A 22,594-nucleotide genomic window follows, 5' to 3' on the forward strand; every position below is an offset into this window, starting at 1 on the left:
TAAATTTAAAATAATCCATTAAATATGTTTCTCAGTAGTTTTAATTCGTTTAAATTTACTAAGAATGAGCACTTTTTGATCTCCATCAACATTTAGGGCCCCTTTGGACATGATTTTTTTTAATTTTTTTTCGAAATCAATGCTTGAACATAAATTTTTCAATTTTTACTTAAAAATAAATTTTAAAATTTTTCGAAAATTTTAAAAACTCTAAAAAAATTATTTTTTAAAATTTTCATTTCAGATCACTACAAAATTCAATAAAAGTCCAAAATTATCTAATTTTCGAATATCATTTTTTGAAATTTTATAATTTTTATGTCCAAACGCCAACTTAATATTACTGGCAATTAGATTTACCGGAATTTGCAAAATACAAAAAAGAGATGATGTAACCAAAAAATATCAGGAAAGTTGAAAAAAACTGCATCACTAACTACATGTGTCTAGTGGAGTTTTTGGTGTTGTGATTTGGAGTTCAAAATGATTTTCCTGGTATTTTTGGTCAAAACATTTTTTTGTTATTTTGTTATTTTGAGAAATGATATTTTAACTTCTTCTTATGTACATTTAATTGTTCTTTTTTTTCTCGTCTTTGGTTTTAAGAAAGAAAAACCCTCCCGCAGCGGCCTCAACTCCCAGTCTCCCACCCTTGGCCGCCGTTCTCTTTTTATTCTTTTGGTTTCTTGGACCTTTTGCCTCATTCCTGTTATAAACAAAAATGGGAAAGAAAGCAGGAAAGTTCAAAAAGAAGGAAAACAACAACGCTCCAAAAAAAGCAAAACGTGATTTTTACAATGAAGATGATGATATGATGAATGATGCCATCGATGCCTGTGAGTTTTTTTTTTGATGCTTTTAGTTTTAAGGCTGAAAAATTAGAAATATGTACTATGAAGAATGAAAATAATATGATTTATAATTGCTAGAAAGAATGAGAATGATATCTTTGAGCTCAAAATTTGATTGTTGTTATGCCCAGTTGAAGTATATTGATGGTTCTTTTAGTGGAAGATTTTACTTCTTTTGTTATTCCCAGTTGAAGTTTAATTTTTTTTTTTTTTTTTGAAATTTTAGCTTATGGCTGAAAAACTAAAAAAAAATGATTTTCTTTTGAACTGAATGTTTTATCTCTGTTGTAGTTTGAAGGTCATTTGTGTGCTAGATATTTTCAGCTTTACTGCTTTGTTATTAGCAATAGTTGCTAGAAAGAGTGAGAATGATATATCTTTGAGCTCAAGATTTGATTTTATCTTGCCCCGTTGAAGTGTATTGAGGGTTTTTTGATATTTCCAGTTTTACAGCTCAAAATTTAGCAATTAAATAAACAGATTTGAATAAGAAAACAGGAAACATATTAGAAATAAAAAGAAAAAGAAAAATGATTTCTTTTTAAGCTGAAAAGTTTCTCTCCATCAATAGTTGATTTCTTTTTGGGTTTCAGATATTAAAGATTTCCTCCTAGGATATTAGCTATAAATGCACAACAAAAGGATGGAAAAAAGCATTTTTCTGAGCTCAAATTTAGTTTGTGTTATGCCTAGTTAAAGTTTATTAAGGGGTTTGATATTTTCAGTTTTAATACTCCTACAAGTAGCCAAAAGAAGGAAAAAAAAGAAAAATATTGAAATAAATGATTGCTAAGAGCTGAGAATTTACTTTTCATATTGTCTGGTTGATGTTTATAGCCGTAAAAAGTTAGAAATAAATAGAATAAAGAATGCAAAGAAATATCATTTCTTTTGAGCCAAAATTTTCCTCTGTTTATGTCCAGTTGAAGTTTTATTTGGTTTTTAGGTATAAGAGAAGATAAAGATTTATAGTTTATAATTGCTAGTAGTTTGCATTTGTTTGGATGTTTGCTTTATTTGAATCCACGGGGAGAGAGAGAATTTCAGAGAAAATGCTTTTTTATGTTACTGATCTACTTGTTTAAATGTAGTTCATGAACAGAGAGACATGATCCCACTGAATGTTAATGAAGATGATGCAGAGTCGGATGAAGATAATGAGCATCCTGTGTATGATCTTAAGGTGATACGGGTTTTCTTTTCCAACTTTTATCTTCATACTGAAAGTTTATAAACTGTATCAAGTAATTAGATTGCTACTTTGATGTAAGCAAGTCAACTAATTGCTCAAAGTTGGGTAACTGTTTCCTTTATGTAGGAGGATGAAGATGAGGAGGATGAAGATGACGACCTTGATGATGCTGAACTTACTGGCCTTGGTGCTAAAAGTGTGCAACTAAACTCAAACTTGTGACTGCTTTTACCTATTGAAAAGAAATACTTAGCTGAATTGCATATCCTGTTTCTCCCGTTATGATTTTTTTTTTCCTGATATTCCTTTTGAACGCTTCTGAAGGCAGCTTAGAACAGATGATTAGCTTATATTTATTCTAGGAGTTTCCTGTCCCAAAAAAGAAGCAGCAAAAATAAAGCAGAAGAGAAAAATAACAGCTTGTACTATTTCAACCTGTCATTAAGATTTTGAAAATGCATGTGTGGTGGTGGTGGGAAGAATTATGCAATTCCTATTGTTTGATTAGTGAATTGATGCTAATTAGTTCGGAGATTAAATAATGAATGACGTGTTCGAATTGCGTAAATACTGCACGAAGATGAGTAACTGTAACCACTAAGTTATAGTACTATTTCTACTGCGGCTCCTAAATATGAGTTTCTCTGCACTGGGCTGCTACACATAAACGGCAGCAGGAAGATTCTTTCCATTCTCATATATTGACTGAACTGATAAGGCGATTGGTTTCCTTCAAATAATAGTTGGTTGTTCATTTGTTTTGGTTCTCGATCTCTTACTGTTCGCCTCTTTTTTGCATCTTCTGCTTGGGGCAATTTTTAATTATCTAATTTGAGTACCTATTTTTACTTTAGTTGCAAGGACACAGAAATATTTACGAGCTACAATGGGCGGGGTTGAGGATGAAATGCACGATGAAGCTGAAGAGGAGAAAGAAGAGAGGCCTCTGTGGGGAAGAGGAAAAAATATCTATTATTATCAAGATAAGCAGGTAGGATTTTGACTAATTATTTGGTTCATTTTATTTTATTATGACATTATATACGGCATGCTTGGAGAAACCAGTATTTACTGGCGTTAAAAAAACAATCTGACGTCTGAGGAATATCCTCTCCTTACTGTTTCAACTGTACCTAAGTTCTTTGATCATGTTGTCATTTGTGTGCAGTACTTGATGTTTAAACGTTTTGTTTGTTAGGGTCCCGAGCAAGAGTCGAGTGATGAGGACCTTATCGCGGAGGAAGAGGCAGAGGTCTTGAGATTGCAGCAGAAGAAAGCTAAATCCTTATCTGCAGAGGATTTTGGTCTTGAAGATGATGAAGAGGAGCTTACATTGGAGGTAAGAAATTCAATTTCTATATAACGTCCATTCGATGATTTGTTTCTATCTTTTGTGGTCGGATGTGCATTCTTATGGATAATATTGCAGGAAATTTTGGCCCAAGGAAAATCTGGATTAGCAGTTTCTGCAGACGGAGAAGCCAAAAATGAAACTGGCACTGCTTACGAGGAAGTGCAGAAGGATTTGAATGCTTTGACGAAAGAAGAGCAAATGGATGTTGTCTATAGGTGAGCTTCTCTGTCCTGCATGTGCTAATTTCATTGTGACATGTTGGTTCTTTTACGTTTTATTGCTTGTCATTGGCAACAAGATTATGTCATGTCACCAAGCATCATGATAATATCAACAACAACAACAATCCAGTAGGATCCCACAAGTGGGGTCTGGGGAGGGTAGAGTGTACGCAGACCTTACCCCTATCCCAGAGGGATAGAGAGGCTGTTTCCGGGAGACCCTCGGCTCAAAGACAATAGATCCGTAACAACAACAGAAACCTGAAAAATAGAATCAATATCGTAAAAGACAATAAATAAATAGAAAGGCCAAAATGTGAAAGACATCAAAAATGTAAAACACAACAAAAACCGCTAGCACTCCTAGACAAAACACTATCAGCCTAGCATGCACAACGAGGGTACACGCTCGCTACCCCTAACCTACAACCCTAATGCTCGACCTCCACACCTTCCTATCATTTATAGTCATGATAATATCAGTATGGAAAATTTTGGAAGGAGGCACATAGGTTATAGTCACTATCATTTACCATGAATGTTGCTAGCGTTTTTTTATAAATTTGAAATAGATATCACTATGATTCTAAACAAATAGAAGAGAAAAAGGCAGGTGATCAATTAAGGTGTCATACTAGACAGTGTATGCTTAATTTTACTGGTAAAGGTTGTGGAAGTTGACAAAGAACAAAAACCCTACGTGTTGCTCAGTTCAGACTTCAGTAATGACAATAATGTTTGAGGACTCATCTTTGCGATGTCCTCAATTTAGCCATTTAAAAAGGGATCAGGTTGTATATTTCTTCAGGTTTCAGTAGGAAGTTTTGAACATGGGCATGGCGGACTTGAGAGTATTGAACACCATACTGAACAGAAAAGCTTACTGATTCTACTGCTTCATCAAAAAAAGGTTTACTGATTCTACTGTCATTGGCTAGATGTTAGATCATCTCTGGTAGGTAGCGAACATCAATTGTTTGCAGGCTAGATTATGCTTTTGACTCTATGATCTTTTTGTGATTACAGTTCTGCACCTGAATTGGTTGGTTTGCTATCTGAGCTTAGTGAAGCGCTTGAGCAGCTCGATAACAAAGTTAATCCTATACTCAACAAGGTATGCGCATTGTGAAATTCCACTAGCTACAGGTTACTTGGTCTCCTCATTATGCTAGTGGAATTTCTGAGTGCTCCATCTCAAAAAAAAAAAGATACTTGTCTGAGTGCATATAGCAAGATTCTATTTTGAGTATTCTATTCTGATTTTGTATTCATTTGAAATTGTAGAAATAAACTTGTTCCTCTTGTTGCTAATGTTACTTCTCCCTCCGTTCCAGTTTATGTGAACCTATTTTCTTTTTGGTCCGTTCCAAAAAGATTGACCCCTTCTAAATTTAGAAACAATTTTGCTTAAACTTACAATTCTACCCTTAATGAGAAGCTTTTATAAACCACACAAATACTCTGGCCCCTTTTTGACTTGTTTAGGACCACAAATTTCAAAAGTCTTCATTTTTTCTTAAACTCCGTGTCCAGTCAAACAGGTTCACATAAATTGGAACAGAGGGAGTATATCTTTTTTATTTTTGTTTTGTTTAAAAAAATATGTAATTATGACTTCATATTCTTATCTTGTAAATAATGATGTCATTGAAATAATAAGAAGAGAACTATTCTAACTTGAATCTTTTGTTTTCTAATCTAAATAATGTAAAAATGGAATGTAAGTAGGCGAGGGGTGGATGTAGCCTAGTGGATCAAGGATTGAATATATATTGTGAAATCTACTGCTACATTCTAGACCTGCTTGGCTGTGGTTCCTTTTGAACACTTTTGGGTTTCTCCGGCGATGTAAAACCTCTATAGTTAGTAGTTGCATTGGCTCTGATACTGGTATAAAGGTGTTCTGCTGAAAGGATGAAATAATTTAGCTTTAGAAATGATTTGTTGGAGACGTGGAGTAGTGTCAACTGACTAGTATAGTTAAAACAGTGAGAGTTGATTCATATAGCGATGGTGTCAGCTGTTCTTCTAGTCTGAAACTGAATGCAGCTTTTTGTAAGATAGGTTGATCTTGGAGTGATATTGCACGTGTCAGCATTTAACTTCCATTTTTCTCTATTAAGATTAATGGAGAGAATATGATAAAAGGTGGGATGCACTACATTGAGGTGAAGAAGCTACTTCTGCTGTCATATTGCCAAGCTATCACCTTCTATCTTCTTCTCAAATCCGAGGGACAACCAGTGCGTGATCATCCAGTCATTTCACGCCTTGTGGAGATCAAGAATTTGTTGAATAAGGTCACAACTCTTATCTTGTGATTCAAACAACAAAACATGGCCAAGTTACTGGGTGCCTGTTTTTGTTAATTCTGTTAATGATGACATTATTTGCTGGAAATCAATCACTTGATTATATGGTCCAGATATGCATAATTGATAAGATATGAGTCATATGACTGCTTTATTTTCTCTTAGATATCTGCTAAGCAAATTGAGCTCACACACACATGTTGACAGCTTTTGCTTGACCACCTCACATGGTAATATCTGTAGACTTGCAATTTTAAAGATAACTTAAGCTGTTAAAAATGGAAAAGGTTAATACAAACTGTAATGAGTATAATTATTTAGCTCATGGAAAAAGCTAGAGGCCACTTTATTATCTATTTAATGCTTATGGTTTCAATTTTTTGAACTTATTCTCATTCTATGCTGAATCTGTCTGTATCTGGGCTGTTTCTTCATTAGTGTAGTACAAAAAGTATCCTAGTGCTACTCTGAAGTGCAAAAAGTATCCTAGTGCTACTCTGAACTTGTTTGTTCATCCACACATGACTGCATGTGGATAACCTCCTATGCTTTCTTTCCTGCCCCTTTTTACCCCCCCTCCCCCAAGTTTTGCAGCAGCATTCTGTATTATCCTTTCTCCCAAAAATACATTTGGTATTAAATTCCACACGTATGTAACAAGTTTTAAATGTTAAAGAAGATGATAAGCATCTTCCATTTCTCTGAAGTTGCATTGATGCCTCCACAAATTTCAGCTCTAACAAATGGATTAATTTTCTATGATGGTCTGCTGTTCTACAGAACTAGGAAAGAAAACCCCCTTTTTTCCTCTTCTGCAGTTCTTTCTAAAAGGACATAACAGTCACTTATTCCTGCCAAGCCCAACTGTATGCCCTTCCCGTACCCAAGTGTCTTTCCTTTTTCTTTCATGTTGGTTTACAAATATTTAAATTCCTCAATTTCTTACTTTTGCATAGCTTCTAAAGTGAATACCCCAAATAGTCTCCAGTATTCTTATTGCTTTATTTGATGAACTAAATCTGTCTGTCTAGCATAGCTAGCTAAACTCATACATGAAATAAGTTAAATACGCGGATTTCTGGGGAAGGGATTCTTCAATTCTTGAATCAAGTTTTAGAGTCTTAGAGAATTTGAAATGGAAATGATATGTTAACTGATCGTTACCAAACATATTAAATTTGTCAAATGTGTACCGAATTAACATGCTTAGATGCTAAATGATGTTGCCAAATAGTTGCTAAGTCCTCTCCTTGTTCTTCTGATTTATTTGAATCTTGGCTAGCTTCAATGCGCATACCCTGCTCCCCTCTTCCTATCTTTCTAGTTGTTGACGAATTCATTTATGCAGATGAAAGAACTTGATGGAAATCTTCCTTCTGAACTAGAAGACTTTTTACACAAGAATGTTGATAATGTAACTGGTGTAAAGTTGGCGGGAAGTAACTTGGATTCTGAACCTCTCCCCATTAGTCACAAGCCTTCTGTGGCATTAGCTGATGTTCAAGAAACAGAGGTAAATTCCAGTTCGATTCATCTTATTTTGTTACTCAAGCATCCCATGATCATTTGTTTATTTGGGCTAATTTGATTGAAAACCTTTTGTATTTTTTATTAAGCAACCATGAAAAATTTAGTGTAAATTTTCCCTTCTTTGTAGCCTCATGAAGCTGAGTTGGTGGAGGCAAATGGTTTAAAGAGTCAACAGAAAAACGAATCAAAACGCAAACGTCAGGTAAATGGTGTATGTGTCTAAGCACATCTCTGTTCTGCTTATCAACCATCAGCAGGCGAGCCCACTGTCACTGTTACAATGCAAATGAAATATCACCAGACTAGTACCAATGTCATTGTCTTTTTATTTCTAACAGCTTTTTCATCCATGTTCCTATTTGTCGCAAGACCACCAGACCTCTTCTTCTTTTACCTGTAAGTTCAAATTAGCTAATTAAAGAATTGTGGCAGGATGATCAAGTTGGTATCCAGAGCAGGGAAATGTTAAAAGTGAGAGCTGACCTTGAGGAAAAATGGAAGCAGACAGGTGTCTTAAGTTCCATTGCACGAAAACATGAAAAACAAAACAAGCGCTTGCGACTACTGAATGGGTATTAATTTGCTTCGCGATATGTTGCTCCATATACGTCTTCTGTTAATCTACATAACTTAATGCAAACATGAAATCACTGATGGGAAGTCCAATGAATTATATGCAGGCAGTTGGCAACACCTGATGATTTTGATGATGATGCCATGGTTGCTGGAGATGATCGTGAGATACGGAGTTTAAATAAGCTGTCTAGGCTTGTGACTCCTCAAGTAGCGAGACCCAAGGTGTGGATCAGAAATGCTTTAATTTTGTGCTCGTTTTGTTGATTTTCATGTAAATAAATAACCTATTTCTTTTATGTGAGGGTATGCAACTGCATTGAGGTTGATTCTCTGTACTCATGGAATTTGACAGTCCTTTCAACTTCTGTCTCTGTTTGTGGCTCCCTTTCGCAAAATAGTGGCCCCCTTTTCCTTTATTGGTGATCACTTGACTGTTTTCCCTTATTCCTTCTTGCCTCTTTTATAGCAATTCCCAGGTATTTCAAAAAAAAAGAAAAAAAGAAAACGAAACCTGTTTGGCCTTGATAATCATAAATGGCCAACTGATTTGTGACGGAGGGAGTATATCTTTGCATGTCTTTCATAGAAGTTACATCTTTATATGTGCTCTTCTTAAGAGTTGAATGAGGTCGTAATATGTTATTTGAGTTATCTTCAGCTGCATGCAATTGTTAAGTTTTTAATTCTCCTGTGTGCTTATCAGGGTGAAGGCAACTATGTTTCTACTGTTTGGTGTCACTGTTTTCTAGCTGTGGCAATTAGGATTATTTAGAAACCCTTCATGTTTGACACATGTTGTGTTAAACTGCCTTTCTCTTCGAGTTAAAATTAAACAATTGTGATATACCCTTTCACAAATATCAAAGAAATATAGTGTGGTAGACCGGGAATAGTATTATTGTGCAAGCAGTTTTTACTGACGATGTTCAGGTAGCTGCCTGCTAATTTGGCTTTGTGATCTGCGCTTCTTCTCCTTTCATGTTTCCTTGGTATTGTTTTTATATATTTAAATGTGTGTTTGTGTGTGTATTTTGCTTTTGTTAAAGTAGATGTGTTATAATCATTTTTCCTTGCATGGAATGTTTTTTAAGCTTTCAAACTTCTTTAGTATGTCTCATGTGACTTAACCTAACTAGATGCATTATAACAACTTTTGTTCCTTTGAAAGGTAATTTCTGGTGATGATGATTTACCAAAGCGAGACGACATTGGAGAAAGGAGAAGAAAGCATGAACTAAGAGTTCTAGCTGGAGCCGGAGTTGAACCTTCTGATGATGTTGAAGATGAGCCCGGTAACCATGCAAGTGATGATGATGTTGCTAGTTCTGATGATGGTGAAATGGACTCAGATTTGGAATTCTATAAAGAAGTGGAAAAGCAACATTCAGCTAAGCTTGTTGCTAAAGAAAAGATGTATTCCAGGTTAGACTCAATATTGTTTAAGATTGTTAAAGCAAGCTCATTCCACCTGCTAAACTACTTTCTTTTGAAAGATTTTTAGGATACCCTATCGATATGGATTATTACGTATTATCCTTCTAAGTCCCGCATCTTTTTTTGATAAGATCCTCCAGCATTTGTTTCTCTAGCTCAATGGCATCCTTTGCTTGGCTATTTTTTCATTAGTGCATAACCTGGAAACAGACATGCATTTGTTCACTTTGATTCACTTAATTCACCATAATTTGCCACAGTAGAGCCCCGGTTATTTCGTCGACAACTGAAACGCTTGTGGATGGGAAGCGCCAGATAAATTACCAGGTATGACATATTAGCTTTGTCGCCAGTTGCACTCATCACCTACCTTTTTTTTCCTTTTCTTTTTGGTAGTTTCACTAAAGTCGGGTTTCTTTTATTTTTAGATGGAGAAGAACAGGGGACTTACTCGTCATCGTAACAAGCTAACTAAAAATCCAAGGAAGAAGTACAGGGTAAGTGGCTAAAACAGAATGCTTGTGTCTGACAAGAACTAAATTCCTGATATAACAATGTTGACAAAAATACTGTTCGTCTCTCTCTCAGGGAAAACATGAGAAGCAGCAGAAACGTAGGAAAGGACAAGTCCGCGATATCAAGAAGCCAAGTGGTCCTTATGGTGGAGAAACTACAGGAATTAATGCTGCTAGTAGGCGAAGTATCAGATTATAGAAATGAGTTCTTGGCTTCGCTCTACGCCTGGAGTATAAGTGATGGCATTCTCTTTGTGTTGAGGCCTTTGGTTTTACATTTACATGACGCGTGGGTTAACGAACGTCACAGAGATACAAACCCTTCTGCGGACAAAAGCCTACGATTTAAGTGGAGAAGGGTAGAGGGGTCGGCCCATTATCCACCGACTTCCAAACCAATCTCTGATGGCTTATATATTTTTCAGTTTTAAAAAAAAGATGATATTTTCTTTTTCTGCAAGCGTTTTTGTTGTGGTCAAAATTAGTTTTTTTTTCCTTCCAATTTTCCTTCCCCGGAAAAGGGAAGTGGAAAGGGATGTATAAGATGAATTTGAAGTGCTTATGTTTCTTATTTAAGCTTTTTAATCGATTATTTCGTAGCGGTCTCAACCCATATCCTGGGAATACACTGGGTTTGTTGTTGTTGTTGACTTGTTGTAGTGGTCTCAGCTTACAAAATATTGTGATGGTTAGCTTTACACTTTACGGTCATGTTTATTTCGTACTGGCCTTGAGAAAAGTCAAACAACAATAACAGATGCTAACGAATAACGTAACATTCGATGGAGAAGAATAGATTGGTGAAGAATTAACTTAGATCTAAAATATTTTAGAGTCAAATATAAGGGAAAGAGGATAAATAATAATAATAATAATATACCCAGTATTATCCTACACTGTGGGGTCTGGAGAAGGTAGTGTGTACCTTACCTCTACCTTGTGAGAATAGAGGGGTTGTTTCTAATAGATCTTCGGTTAAGGAAAGTATAAGCACCACATTAACGAAAATATAGACAAGAAACGACAATACCAAAAATCATATAAAAATAGAACGGCAAAAGTCCAAATATATTCATGTATTTTCGAAAATGGTCTAAGAATATCTCTCGTTATACTATTGGGTTATCTATGCCCGTACAGTCATACTTTGGGTTCAAATATACCCCTCATTTAAACAGAGGGACACGTGTCATCGTCCTGTTGGCCAATTCTAAATATCTCCTAATTAATTAAAAAGACCCATTACCCATACCCGAAAAGCAATTTTCTAAAGCAATTTATTTTTTGTAAAAACTGGAAAAAACTGAATTTTTAAAACTAAAAACTGAATTTTTTTTCCAGTTTTTACAAAAAAACTGAAAAATATTTTCTAAAACAATATTTTTTGTAAAAACTGAAAAAAAAACTAAAAAATAATTTTCTAAAGCGTGTAAAAACTGTTTTTTAACTAAAAACTGAATTTTTTTTTTTTTTTCAGTTTTTACAAAAACATTGCTTTAGAAAATTGTTTTTCAGTTTTTGTTTTTAGTTTTTACAAAAACAAATTGCTTTAGAAATTATTTTTCAATTTTTTTAAAGCAATATTTTTCTAAAAACTGGAAAAAAATATTTTTGATTTTTTCAGTTTTAGTAAAAAAAAAAAACATTCAGTTTTTTTCAGTTTTTACAAAACATTGCTTTAGAAAATTGCTTTTTAGTTTAGTTTTTCAGTTTTTACTAAAACATTGTTTTGAAAAATATTTTTCAGTTTTTTTTTGTAAAAAATAAAAAAAAAAATATTTTCATTTTTTTCAGTTTTTAGTAAAAATATTTTCAGTTTTTTCTAGTTTTTACAAAAAAAATTGCTTTAGAAAATTATTTTTCGGGTATGGGTAATGTGTCTTTTTAATTAATTAGGAGATATTTAGAATTGGCCAACATGACTATGATACGTGTCCCTCCGTTTAAACGAGGGGTATATTTGAACCCAGAGTATGACTGCTGGGGTATAGATAACCCAATAGTATAACGAGGGGTATTCTTAGACCATTTTCGAAAGTACATGGGTATATTTGGACCTTTGCCGAAAATAGAATGACGATAACAATATAGTAAGGTGATCAAGAATGAAAGAAAATAATGGTTAGACATAAAAACTTACTACCAACAGAAAGCGAGAGTGCATGCCAATACTACTGTTATGAACACTCTAGACTACCTACTTTACTACCTTAACCTTAACCTCCATACCTTCATATCAGGGGTCATGTCCTCGGTCAACTGAAGCTGCACCATGTCTTGCCTAAATATCTTCCTGTCACACAAAACACCGGAAGTGAGTCTACATTTTATCCATCCTACCCCAATACGATGTGTGACATCTTCATCAATCTCCCCATCCCCCTGAATAATAGACCCAAGATACTTAAAACTTCCTCTCCTATGGATGACCTACGAGTCCAACCTCACCTCCCCTTCCCCTCCTATGAATGACCTACGAGTCCAGCCTCACCTCCCATTCCCCTCCTTGAGTCTCACTACTGAACTTACACTCCAAGTATTCTGTCTTGGTCCTGCTCAACTTGAAACCTTTAGACTCCAGGGTCTGCTTCCATACCTCTAACTGCGCGTTCACACTGCCTCGCGTCTCGTCAATCAATACAATATCATCTGCAAATAGCATGCACCACGACACTTCCCTTTGGATGTGGCGCGTCAGTATGTCCATCGCCAGGGCAAATAAAAAAAGGCTGAGTGCCGACCCTTGATGCAACCCCATCATAACCGGAAAATGATACGAGTCCCCACCCAACGTCCTTAATCACCCTAACGTAGACAACCGGTACACCTCTAGCCTCCAAACATCTCCACAAAACTTCCCTCGAACTTTATCGCATGCCTTTTCTAAGTCGATGAAAACCATATGCAAGTCCTTCTTCCTCTCCATATACTGCTCTATCAATCTCCTAAAAAGGTGGATGGCTTTTGTAGTTGAACACCCCGGCATAAACCCGAACTGGTTCTCAAAAATAGACACACTCATCCTAACCCTTAGCTCTACCACTCTTTCCCAAACTTTCATAGTATGGCTAAGCACCTTGATACCCCGATATTTATTGCAATTTTGGGTATCACCTTTGTTCTTGTATATAAGAACCATCGTACTTCACCTCCACTCTTCAGGCATATTCTTAGTTCTAAAAATGACATAAAATAACCTAGTGAGTCACTCCAAGCCTGCCTTGCCCGCGCACTCTTTCAAAACTCCACCGGAATTTCATCCGGCCCAGTCGCTTTGCCCCTGCTCATCTTACGCATAGCCCCCTCCACTTCATCTACTCTAATCCACCTACAATACCCAAAGTCACAATGACTCCCAGAGAGTTTCAAATCACCCAGTACAATATTCCTGTCTCTCTCCTCGTTCAAGAGACTATGGAAGTAGGTCTGCCATCTCCGACGGATAAGCCCCTCATCCGGCAAAATTCTACCTTTTTCTTCCTTGATGAACTTCACTTGGTCCAAGTCACATAACTTCCTTTCATGCGCCTTGGCTAACCTGAACAACCTCTTATCCCCACCTCGGCCCTCGAGTTCCTCATACAAACGACTAAAAGCTGCAGTATTGGCCGCCGTAACTGCTAGCTTTGCCTCTTTCTTAGCCAACTTATATTACTCCATATTCGCCCTCCTCTCCTCCTCGTCTATACTTTCCACTAGCTTCAGATACACCACTTTCTGGGTTTTATTTTTCCTTGCACCTTTTCATTCCACCGCCAGTCTCCCTTGTGACCACCAGAGTAACCCTTTGAGACCCCTAAAACCTCTCACGCGGCTTCTCTAATGCACTGCACAGTTATGGTCCACATAGCGCTTGCATCCCCATTACTCCTCCAAGCCCCCATAGTCAGCAGCTTGACCCCCAACTCCTGTGCTTTAGCTTCTGTCAAGACTCCTCACTTGATCCTATGTTGGCTATACATCGCCCTCTTCTTCCTCTTCCTCGTGATCTCAAGGTCCATGACCAGGAGCCTATGAGGGGTCGAGAGATTCTCACTTGGGATGACCTTGCAATCCGTGCAAAGACTTCTATCGGACTTCCTACAGAGTAAATAATCAATCTGAGTCTCAGCCACCGAACTCCGAAAGGTGACCAAGTACTCCCTCTTTTTCGGGAAACTCGAGTTTGATATTACCAAATCAAATGCTATCGCAAAGAGGATAATTAGTATTATTATTAATTATATATGCAATGCATGACTTAAAAGTTAAAAAAAAATATTTACAGGGTGGAACGTCCTAACATTTCAGACTTTGGTCTTAAACAGTTGAGATTTTAAGGAAGATTACAGACTTTTAAAAATTGTAAAATAATTTTATAACGTTTTCATAACATTTCATACTTTTAAAATTTGTGATTCTATACGGTCTGTATACTATACCGTATATACATATATCTCTGCAACCAATCTGCCTCGCCATTTTCTCTTCTTATGTTTTGCTCTTTGTACTCACTACTTAATTATTTACGTATATCATAAATCTCAAATTATGGGATGTGTTTTGACTTTTGAAAGTATATGACAATGGAACATACAGTACATGCTACATTTTCATATCGTATTAAGTTATTTCTCCATTTTATATTTTGTAGCGGGAGATGAGCCTATACATAATACAATCAAACTTATCTATAATAATCTCGTTAGCTTCAAATATTTTTAAACTCTTATAGTGAAATGCTGTTATACAAAATATATATTATAATATACATGTCAATAATTCTTTTTCTGATGTTAATTATTTATATGATCAAACAAATACCGTCAAATAAATGCAAGAAAAAATAGTAATTTTTAAGCTTATAGCCTGTTTGGCCAAGCTTCTTCAAAAGTTCATTTTTTGGTTGTTGTCAAAAGCATTTTTTCTCAAATATAAGGTGTTTGGCCAAGCGTTTAGATGAAAAAAAACCCGTACTTTTGAATAGAAACAGTTATTGAGAAGCATACAATAATAACTTATTCCCAAAGTATTTTTTTAAAAAGCACTTTCGATAAAAATACACTTAGAATTACTAAGCTTGGCCAAACACTAATTGTCATTCAAAAATGCTAATTGAATTAATTAGCCAAACACAAACGACATGTTTCTCACTAAAAATACTTTTTTAAAAAGCACTTTAAAAACAATATTTTTTAAAATAAGCTTATTTTATAAGTTTGGCCAAACAAACTATTATTCTTTGGAATTTAACAAAAATAGAGAAAGTTAAAAAAAAAAGAAAAAAAGAGAGAGGTTAAATAGTACTCGATTCTTTTAAATTTAAAATTTAGTTGACCGACTTTCATAAATATATAAAAACCAAAAACATGGCTCCGATCCCATATTCATGGCGTTCTCAACGGTCACATGCCACGACTCGGTACCAACTCGTCCAAAATGACTGAGTCACAATCACCGAGTCACTCCCCTTCTCCTGAAGAACCAACACAAAACCAAAACACACCATTTCACGTTCCAGTAGAGATAATCAGTGACGAAGAAATGGCGCTAATCGAAGCTGCCTTCGCCGCTACGCGGGCTCTGGTGTCGTCTCCACCACGCGCTTCTTCATCGGCTCATTTCCGTGAAAACGTCAGGTCCATTAAATCTATTACTCTGTTATCGAACCGGAGTATTTCGAGTTGTTCGCGGAGTGATCCGTTAATGATCGATGTAGAAGATTCTGGAAGGTTAACAAGTAGCCAGAAGAGGAATAGAGTTGTTGATTCGTTGTTGCATCGGTTTCGGAGGAAGAGAGGCTTGTCTGTTACTGATATTACTGCCACAGTATGAATTTTTATTTGATTTTTTAATACAATTTGGTTTACTTTTGTTACAATTAGATGTTGAAGTTTGAAAAAGCTGTAGTGTTGCTAATGTTTCCTCATCCATTGCTAAGTGGAAAATGGAATTCAGAATTTCAGCCTGTTTTGTTGCTTTGTACATAATGGTGTTTATCATGATTAGTCGGTCTTACTAGATACCAAGTTTAAGAAAGTAATTTGGCTTTTACATTATAAGTGCATGATAGAAAAATATTAAAGTAATTTGAAAAGTTAATTTGGTAGAGATATTATCACATAAAATTTAAATTTTGAACAGTTTAATGAATTGATTTTTTCAAAGTTGTGACTGTTATATAGAAATGAAATTGTGTGAAACATCTTTGGCCGTCCCAAAAGGGTAAGATAAGTTGTGACACGAAGAGTGTTCTTTTAATCAGTTTGCTTTAGTTGTGCTACAATTGGACGGCTTTGATGTTGTAGTTTGACAAAAGCTGTGGTCTTGCTGATGTTTCATTATTTGAGTGCTAAGTAGAATTGTAATTTGGAATTTTAGCTAATTTGTTGCTTTGACCATGAGTACATGAAGGCTTATTGTTATATTTTTTCTTTTGACTTCTATATTTTATTAGCAGGGTGGATAATAAAATTAAAGTAATACTATTTCAAAAGTTAGTTTGCTATAAGAAAATATCACACCAAATTTTCTAACTTGAATTGTTCAATGAATTTGAATTATTGAAGCTGTGAAAGTTTTATCGAAATCAAATGGTGTCAAAAATTTTGTGACGCCCTAGAGTAAAAGGAGTGTCAGATAAGGTGGGGTATAGGGAGTATTATCTTTTGATCTTTCATTTTGGGTTCTTTTCTTGTGATCTTTGGGTAGATAAATATAGGTTGGACATGTTATTTGAATTGTTCCGCAGACAGACTTGAGTATTGAGATGGGACCAGGGTGAAGTGAGATTACTCATCTGTTTTTTTTAAAGTTCTAGGATGTAGTATGATGTTCAGTGAAAAGATCTATGTCATTTGAGAATCGCTTGGATTTTACATGAGATTGCAAGAGGTTTGATTCTAGGTCAGGCTTATGGTTTACATCATTTATAGCTGGTTCATTTGCACATATATTGCATCGACACAATGCTTTTTCGTGGTAACCGTTCCGGAATATGTTGGAATCCATTGACCATATGGTTCTGGATTTTAATATTCTTCCACTAATAGGAAGGACAGCTAGGCCATTCGTCTCAAATTCAATTTTTCTTTGTGTTCAGTAACAATTTTGATTTTGTTGTTCTTTTGGTCTCAAGAAGCAGATTAGTGCTAACCAATACGAGTTGCAGGACTTCCTAGAAAACAACGGTTCACGCCTTGTATGGATGAAACTTGTATTACTAATTTCTTTTCCTTTGGTTTCTCATGCTGTCATTGTGGATCGGTCTGGTAGTGGTAGGTAAGATATGTTACTAGGATAGAACCGCTCAATAATTTTATCTACTGTGGCGTTTATGATTTGAGAAATTTGGCTAGTGTAAAAACAAGTACTTGTTTTAGCCTTTCTGGTGTGAACGTTCTTTTGAGTGTATTCTCTTGTTCTGCATTGGCTTTGTTATATACTTAAAAGTCATTGTGCAATGTGCGGGCAGATAGTTTTAATCCCTAAAACATGAAGTGTACTGATTACTAGTCCTCATTATCACAAGTTTGCCTTCAGGAATGGTGTGAAAAAAAGATGGAGTATTCTCTTCTCTGTGGCAAGCCCGAAAAGACCAAAGCTATGAAAGCTGGTAGCATTCGCCATGAAGCACTCGAAGAGGAGGTATTCCCTATCTATGTTTGAGTGATTAAGGAAGAAGTACTTTGATATGACAGATAATATCTGTATGTCAGTTTGCTGAGAGGACATTAAAGAGATAATATCAAGAGTTGTGCAAATACGAACGTATTTATCAGTGCTTACCATTTTCGTTTTTAAAGTGATTCTTTAGTATATTCTTGTGTTTTACTTTTACTTGTTGCTCATTCTTATTACCATGATTTTGATTGTATGCAGGTGATCAAAAAGGTAAAAGTTCATGTTACATCAGCTGAAGATGTATGGGCATTGAAGTTCTTGAATTTCATAGTTGGCGCAAACCAACTATTATTTGATGGATTAACACGTGAATTGCCTTTGTAAGTCTCTTTTTAATCTTTTGTTTGATATTCCTATAAGTATGTCTACTTGACAATGTTCCACATCAAGAATTTATTTTAAACTACTGATCTTATTTATTTGTGTGTATCTATAAGCACTTTAAAAAGAAAAGGCAGGTGTATATATTTAAGTGTCATATACAAACTTTGTGATCCACTAATGAAAAAGGCCTTGACCCTTTAACACATCTGTAACATTTCATCAACTTAAACTTTTTACCTACCAACTAGATCAGTTTGGCGTTATTGCAGACCTAAAATAAACAGATAAATAAGTCTCATGAGAGGTGATCACACAATTTAATATTATATCATAGTATGCAATGGTCTATTTGCAAGACTCACTGCTACCCATTTTCAAGAAGAATATTCACGTGCTTGACCCAAGAAAAGAGTCAAGCAGGCCCTGCAACACAACTTATTATAAAAAAAAATTTAAAAAAATAAATGTGTCCCCTTTTTAATAGTTTAAGCTTTTAGATCAAACAGTTACACAATATAACAGATGTAATCGGGTTGATAGAAAGACTGCTTCAACATTATGCAGATAAAATTGCTGAACTCATCTTGAACTGCTTGGTTTAGATTAGGGACCCACACACCGTGGATTTCATTATTTATTTTCTCTTTAGACTGTAGACCTGGGAAAACAGAGAGTATCAATATATGTTTCACTGGCTATTTACATTTCCATTTATTCTTGTCCAGTTGTTTTCCTGTAAAGCACATACGAAACTATATAAGTTAATGCCCATATGAAGTATCTGTCTTTGTCCCTACACGCCGACACCTGTTGACACCATGACCATATAGGTGCATGTCCTTGCATGCAGTTGTGCATGTACGCAATTCCTTGATGTCCATCCAAAGTCACTTGTGACTGAATGCATATTCTCACACTAATTCACCTCAAACTTTATCTTTGCACATGACATATAGTAATTTCCTCTTTAACAAGTTCAGTAATTCCTGCATAGTAGGAAAGAAAATTATGAAATATCCTTGACTATTTTCATCCTTAAGAGCTGCTGGGCTAATTCATTTGGTTCATCAGAGTAGGTTTTGCTGAAGGTGTTTGGATGGTGGGAGTTATTGATGAGATACGAATGCCGAAAGGACAAAGTGATACATACCCAATGTTAGTCGACACAAAAACACGAGTAAGAGCTAGCCTTCCTGGTGAACCGCAACGGAGGAATGGAAGGTATAGCGTTGCACTTAAGGTTGAAAGCTGTCTGATGAGAAGGAGATATGCAACAGAATGAAGTTTTTTTATTATTGAAATGTGCTTACAGGTACAAAATCTAATGAACTTGGTGATCCCTTTTTTGGCAGGCTTCAACTAATGTGCTACAAGCATCTGTGGGACAGCTTAGTGGCTGATGAATTCCCCTCCAGACAGTTTTTTGATTTCTTCTCTCTGAATCCGTATCAGATTTTATCCGCTGAAATCAGAGAGAATACTGCTAAATGTGGATTCCCTACAGAGGTATTACCCAAAGACGCTAACTTTTTCAGGATAAAAGTTTATAGTTTCTTATTGTTATGAAAAAGAACAGGAGAAATGGGTACATAATTTGATGTTGTAGGATCTTGAGCCAAGTACCTGAATAAGTCTTCTCATGCCCGTAGAAGATCATGTGCAGGAAGCAGACAACTTTTTTGGTGTCTAGGCCAACTCTTAACAATCACTTTGAAGGCCCTAAACTTGAGTTCTCTTAAAATTTTACTTTGCCATTTCTCAAAATTTTCCCTTTCTGAGAAGCCTCTTCTCCATCCATCTTCGTAGTCTGATCAAGACTAGAAATGGACCTCAATGAGTTCTAGAACCGTGATGATTAATTATACCTGGATAAAAAAATGACAACTTTACTTCGAGGGAAAAGGACTAAAAGATGTGGTTCAGCAGGTTGTATGTCTTTTACATTGCATCCCAATGGGTGCCTAGTTTACTTAAAAAAAAGTGTAGCCAGCTTAGTTTTCCTGCTATGGAAATCTTACTGATGTTTTAGCCTTTGGAAATATTTTGTTGATAGCTTGTTTTTTTTCATCTTACTCTTTGGTGTCAATGCAGACTCTCACTGATATGTTGAGGTACCTTCGCAATACTTGGAGCATGCTTCCACCAGCACATGAGCAACTACTGTTGAGGTGAATTGAAATTTCATATAGTATGCTAATGTTTCACAATTTTCAGATGATAGAAATAGAGATTTTTCAAGCATCACTGTGTTTTTGGATCAACTTTATGAAAATGAACGCATATGCTGCATTCTGGTGTTTCCAACTTTTTCTACCATTTATATCCGTGTTGATGTTGCTTTTATTTCTGTTATTGACTTCTTTCTGTGTTTCTCTCGTTTGGCTAGTGAGATGTCTGAAGTTGACCTTCAGAATCATTACCTAAAAACTCCAAATTAGAAAGAGTTTCGTCATCTTTTTAGTTGCTTTCTATGTTCTTTTGTTAGAAACATGAAGTATGAACTGACTTTTTTTATGGAGGAGATATCAAGGTTGGACTCTCTTGAAGAAGTGATCTCAGAGTTGATTATTTGATGGCTCTCTAATTTCTTTATCTCTGGAGATTATCCTCGTGTTTCCATGCTTTCACCCAGTTCTCTATATTTTCAATTTATACATTTTTCCTGATCTTTTTAGTTTCATTAATCACATTTGTATAATTAGACAGTTTCATTAGTCAGATTCAATATCCAAACCAAACAGGCTCAAGAAAGTTCATTTGGTGAAGCTTCATCTCAGCATTAGAAGAGACCCTTATATATATACGTATATATATATATTAGAAACTATATTATGGATTCTTTCTCTGCAGGTATGAATTACAAGAAGATCAATCATTGCTTGGTGAAGATCAGTTTGAGTATGATCTTAACTGGGTAAAGGGTCAAATAAAGTCTTCTTTAGAGGTTTGGCGAGGAGAAAGAGAAGCCAGTTACACCCCTGAAGAGGAGCGCTGGAAATGCAGATCTTGCAAGTTTGCTTCTGAATGTCCAGCCAGCAATTCTGGCTCCCAAGTAGAAAGGACACTGAATGCTAATTGCTAAGTTCGGCAAGATCAGTTTCCAACTAGATCCTTAATAAATTGAGAATACGTTCCGCACACAAATTTTACACTATCAGATTGAGTTGACCGATAACATGTGACTCCCATATCAAGCCGGATAAGGTAACTTAGAGAATATTACTATACTGTAACTAGTTAAATTGCATTGATAGTGTAAAAATTCTTTACACTATCGGTTAAACTCTAAACAAATTTGGGTACACAATTGTGTTCAAAGAAGCTAGCAGTTTTTATACTCCTAGCTGTAGGTAGATGCTGAATCTGAAAATTCATTGCTGGACCAATTCTTGTTTTTTGCATTGTAAGTTTATTCATTTTTCTTGTAATTATTATTGAGCCTGAACTTGTCCCTTCAGGGACATCCGATAAAATTGTTGAGCCTGAACTCGGTGTTGTTTTGTAATGTCAAAGGTATTGAGATGACAACTGTGTTTGATATACGCAGGACTGTTGATGAAGCAGCCAATTCTTAATTTAATGTATTAGTCATTTGGTTTACTATCTAGTTGTGCGCAGATATATAATGTAGTGATTGTTTATGTAGTGAATATTAATACAAAAATTATTTACAGTGAATTATAAGAGAGATTGTTAGGGCGGTGAATAATAATACATGGATTGTTGTATAGGGATTGACTAATTTATTATGCATGAATTATAATACAAGAATTGTTATGTTGTAATAACAATTAATTTATTGCTATACAAGACACATTATCCATGAATCATCTCAGGTATTAATATATACTATAATATCGATATAAGATGTATATATATATATATCGAATATATATAGTATATAAGATGTATATATAGTATATCGATATAAGATGTATATATATATATATATATATATATATATATATATATATATATATATGCTATATTCGATAAGCTATATATAAATCTTATATACTATATATAAGATGTATATATAGTATAGTATATATATATTAAATGTATATATATTCGATAAGCTATATATACATCTTATATACTATATATAAGATGTATATATAGTATATCGATATAAGATGTATATATAAAAAGTTTGGGATTAAAACAAAGTTGGGGGAGGGGGGTTAAATGACTATTTTATAAATAGACAACGGCTATTTTTGACAGCCCAACGGCTATATTTTTTTTAAAAAATAAATAAAATAATATATATTTTTTAAAAAATAGCCGTGGGGACCGTTTGGCCCGCTAAGGGACCGGCCCGGTCCCGGGCCCTGACGGGCTAACGGTCCCGGGGCCGACGGGTCCAAATCATAAGACCGGCCCAGGCTCGCTAAAACCGGGCCAAACGGTCCTGACCCGTTTGGCCCACAGTTCGGGCCGGTCCTAGCCTGGACCGGCCCACTTGCCACCCTTAATATATACTATGTGTTCATTCCCTATAATTTTCTGACATGTTTACTTTTATATATTTTGATACTCTTTAATAAAAAAATTTGGTGTGCCACTGCTTCTCGGTACTGATTCGTATGGAATTAGCATGACTGGGCGATCAAATTCTTA

General features: G+C 35.3%; 2 protein-coding genes across 5 annotated transcripts; both read left to right on the top strand.

Moving 5' to 3' along the window:
* The first annotated feature begins 581 nt into the window (after positions 1-581).
* Positions 582-10,577, top strand: LOC104089968 (protein THALLO). Of its 3 annotated transcripts, none has more exons than XM_009594995.4 (16): positions 582-836; positions 1,943-2,034; positions 2,170-2,239; positions 2,898-3,034; positions 3,242-3,382; positions 3,473-3,612; positions 4,645-4,732; positions 5,742-5,918; positions 7,279-7,443; positions 7,588-7,662; positions 7,893-8,032; positions 8,141-8,258; positions 9,205-9,458; positions 9,731-9,797; positions 9,899-9,967; positions 10,059-10,577. In XM_009594995.4, exons 1-16 carry the CDS (start codon positions 722-724, stop codon positions 10,182-10,184), a joined length of 1,974 nt encoding a protein of 657 aa, XP_009593290.1. In that variant the 5' UTR covers positions 582-721; the 3' UTR covers positions 10,185-10,577. The 3 variants fall into 3 exon arrangements, with proteins under 3 accessions (XP_009593290.1, XP_009593294.1, XP_070043961.1); XM_009594999.4 differs by having other exon boundaries at positions 9,734-9,797; XM_070187860.1 differs by lacking the exon at positions 5,742-5,918.
* Positions 10,578-15,298: 4,721 nt separating this feature from the next.
* LOC104089963 (exonuclease V, chloroplastic) lies at positions 15,299-21,574 on the top strand. Of its 2 annotated transcripts, none has more exons than XM_018768680.3 (7): positions 15,299-15,793; positions 17,507-17,611; positions 17,846-17,967; positions 19,043-19,192; positions 19,324-19,477; positions 20,063-20,082; positions 20,822-21,574. In XM_018768680.3, the coding sequence occupies exons 1-7, from the start codon at positions 15,374-15,376 to the stop codon at positions 21,051-21,053; spliced, it is 1,203 nt and encodes a 400-aa protein (XP_018624196.1). In that variant the 5' UTR covers positions 15,299-15,373; the 3' UTR covers positions 21,054-21,574. The 2 variants fall into 2 exon arrangements, with proteins under 2 accessions (XP_018624196.1, XP_009593281.1); XM_009594986.4 differs by having other exon boundaries at positions 15,300-15,793; positions 20,063-20,139.
* Positions 21,575-22,594: the final 1,020 nt, after the last annotated feature.

Source organism: Nicotiana tomentosiformis, chromosome 11 (genome assembly GCF_000390325.3).
Source record: "Nicotiana tomentosiformis chromosome 11, ASM39032v3, whole genome shotgun sequence".
NCBI lineage: Eukaryota > Viridiplantae > Streptophyta > Magnoliopsida > Solanales > Solanaceae > Nicotiana > Nicotiana tomentosiformis.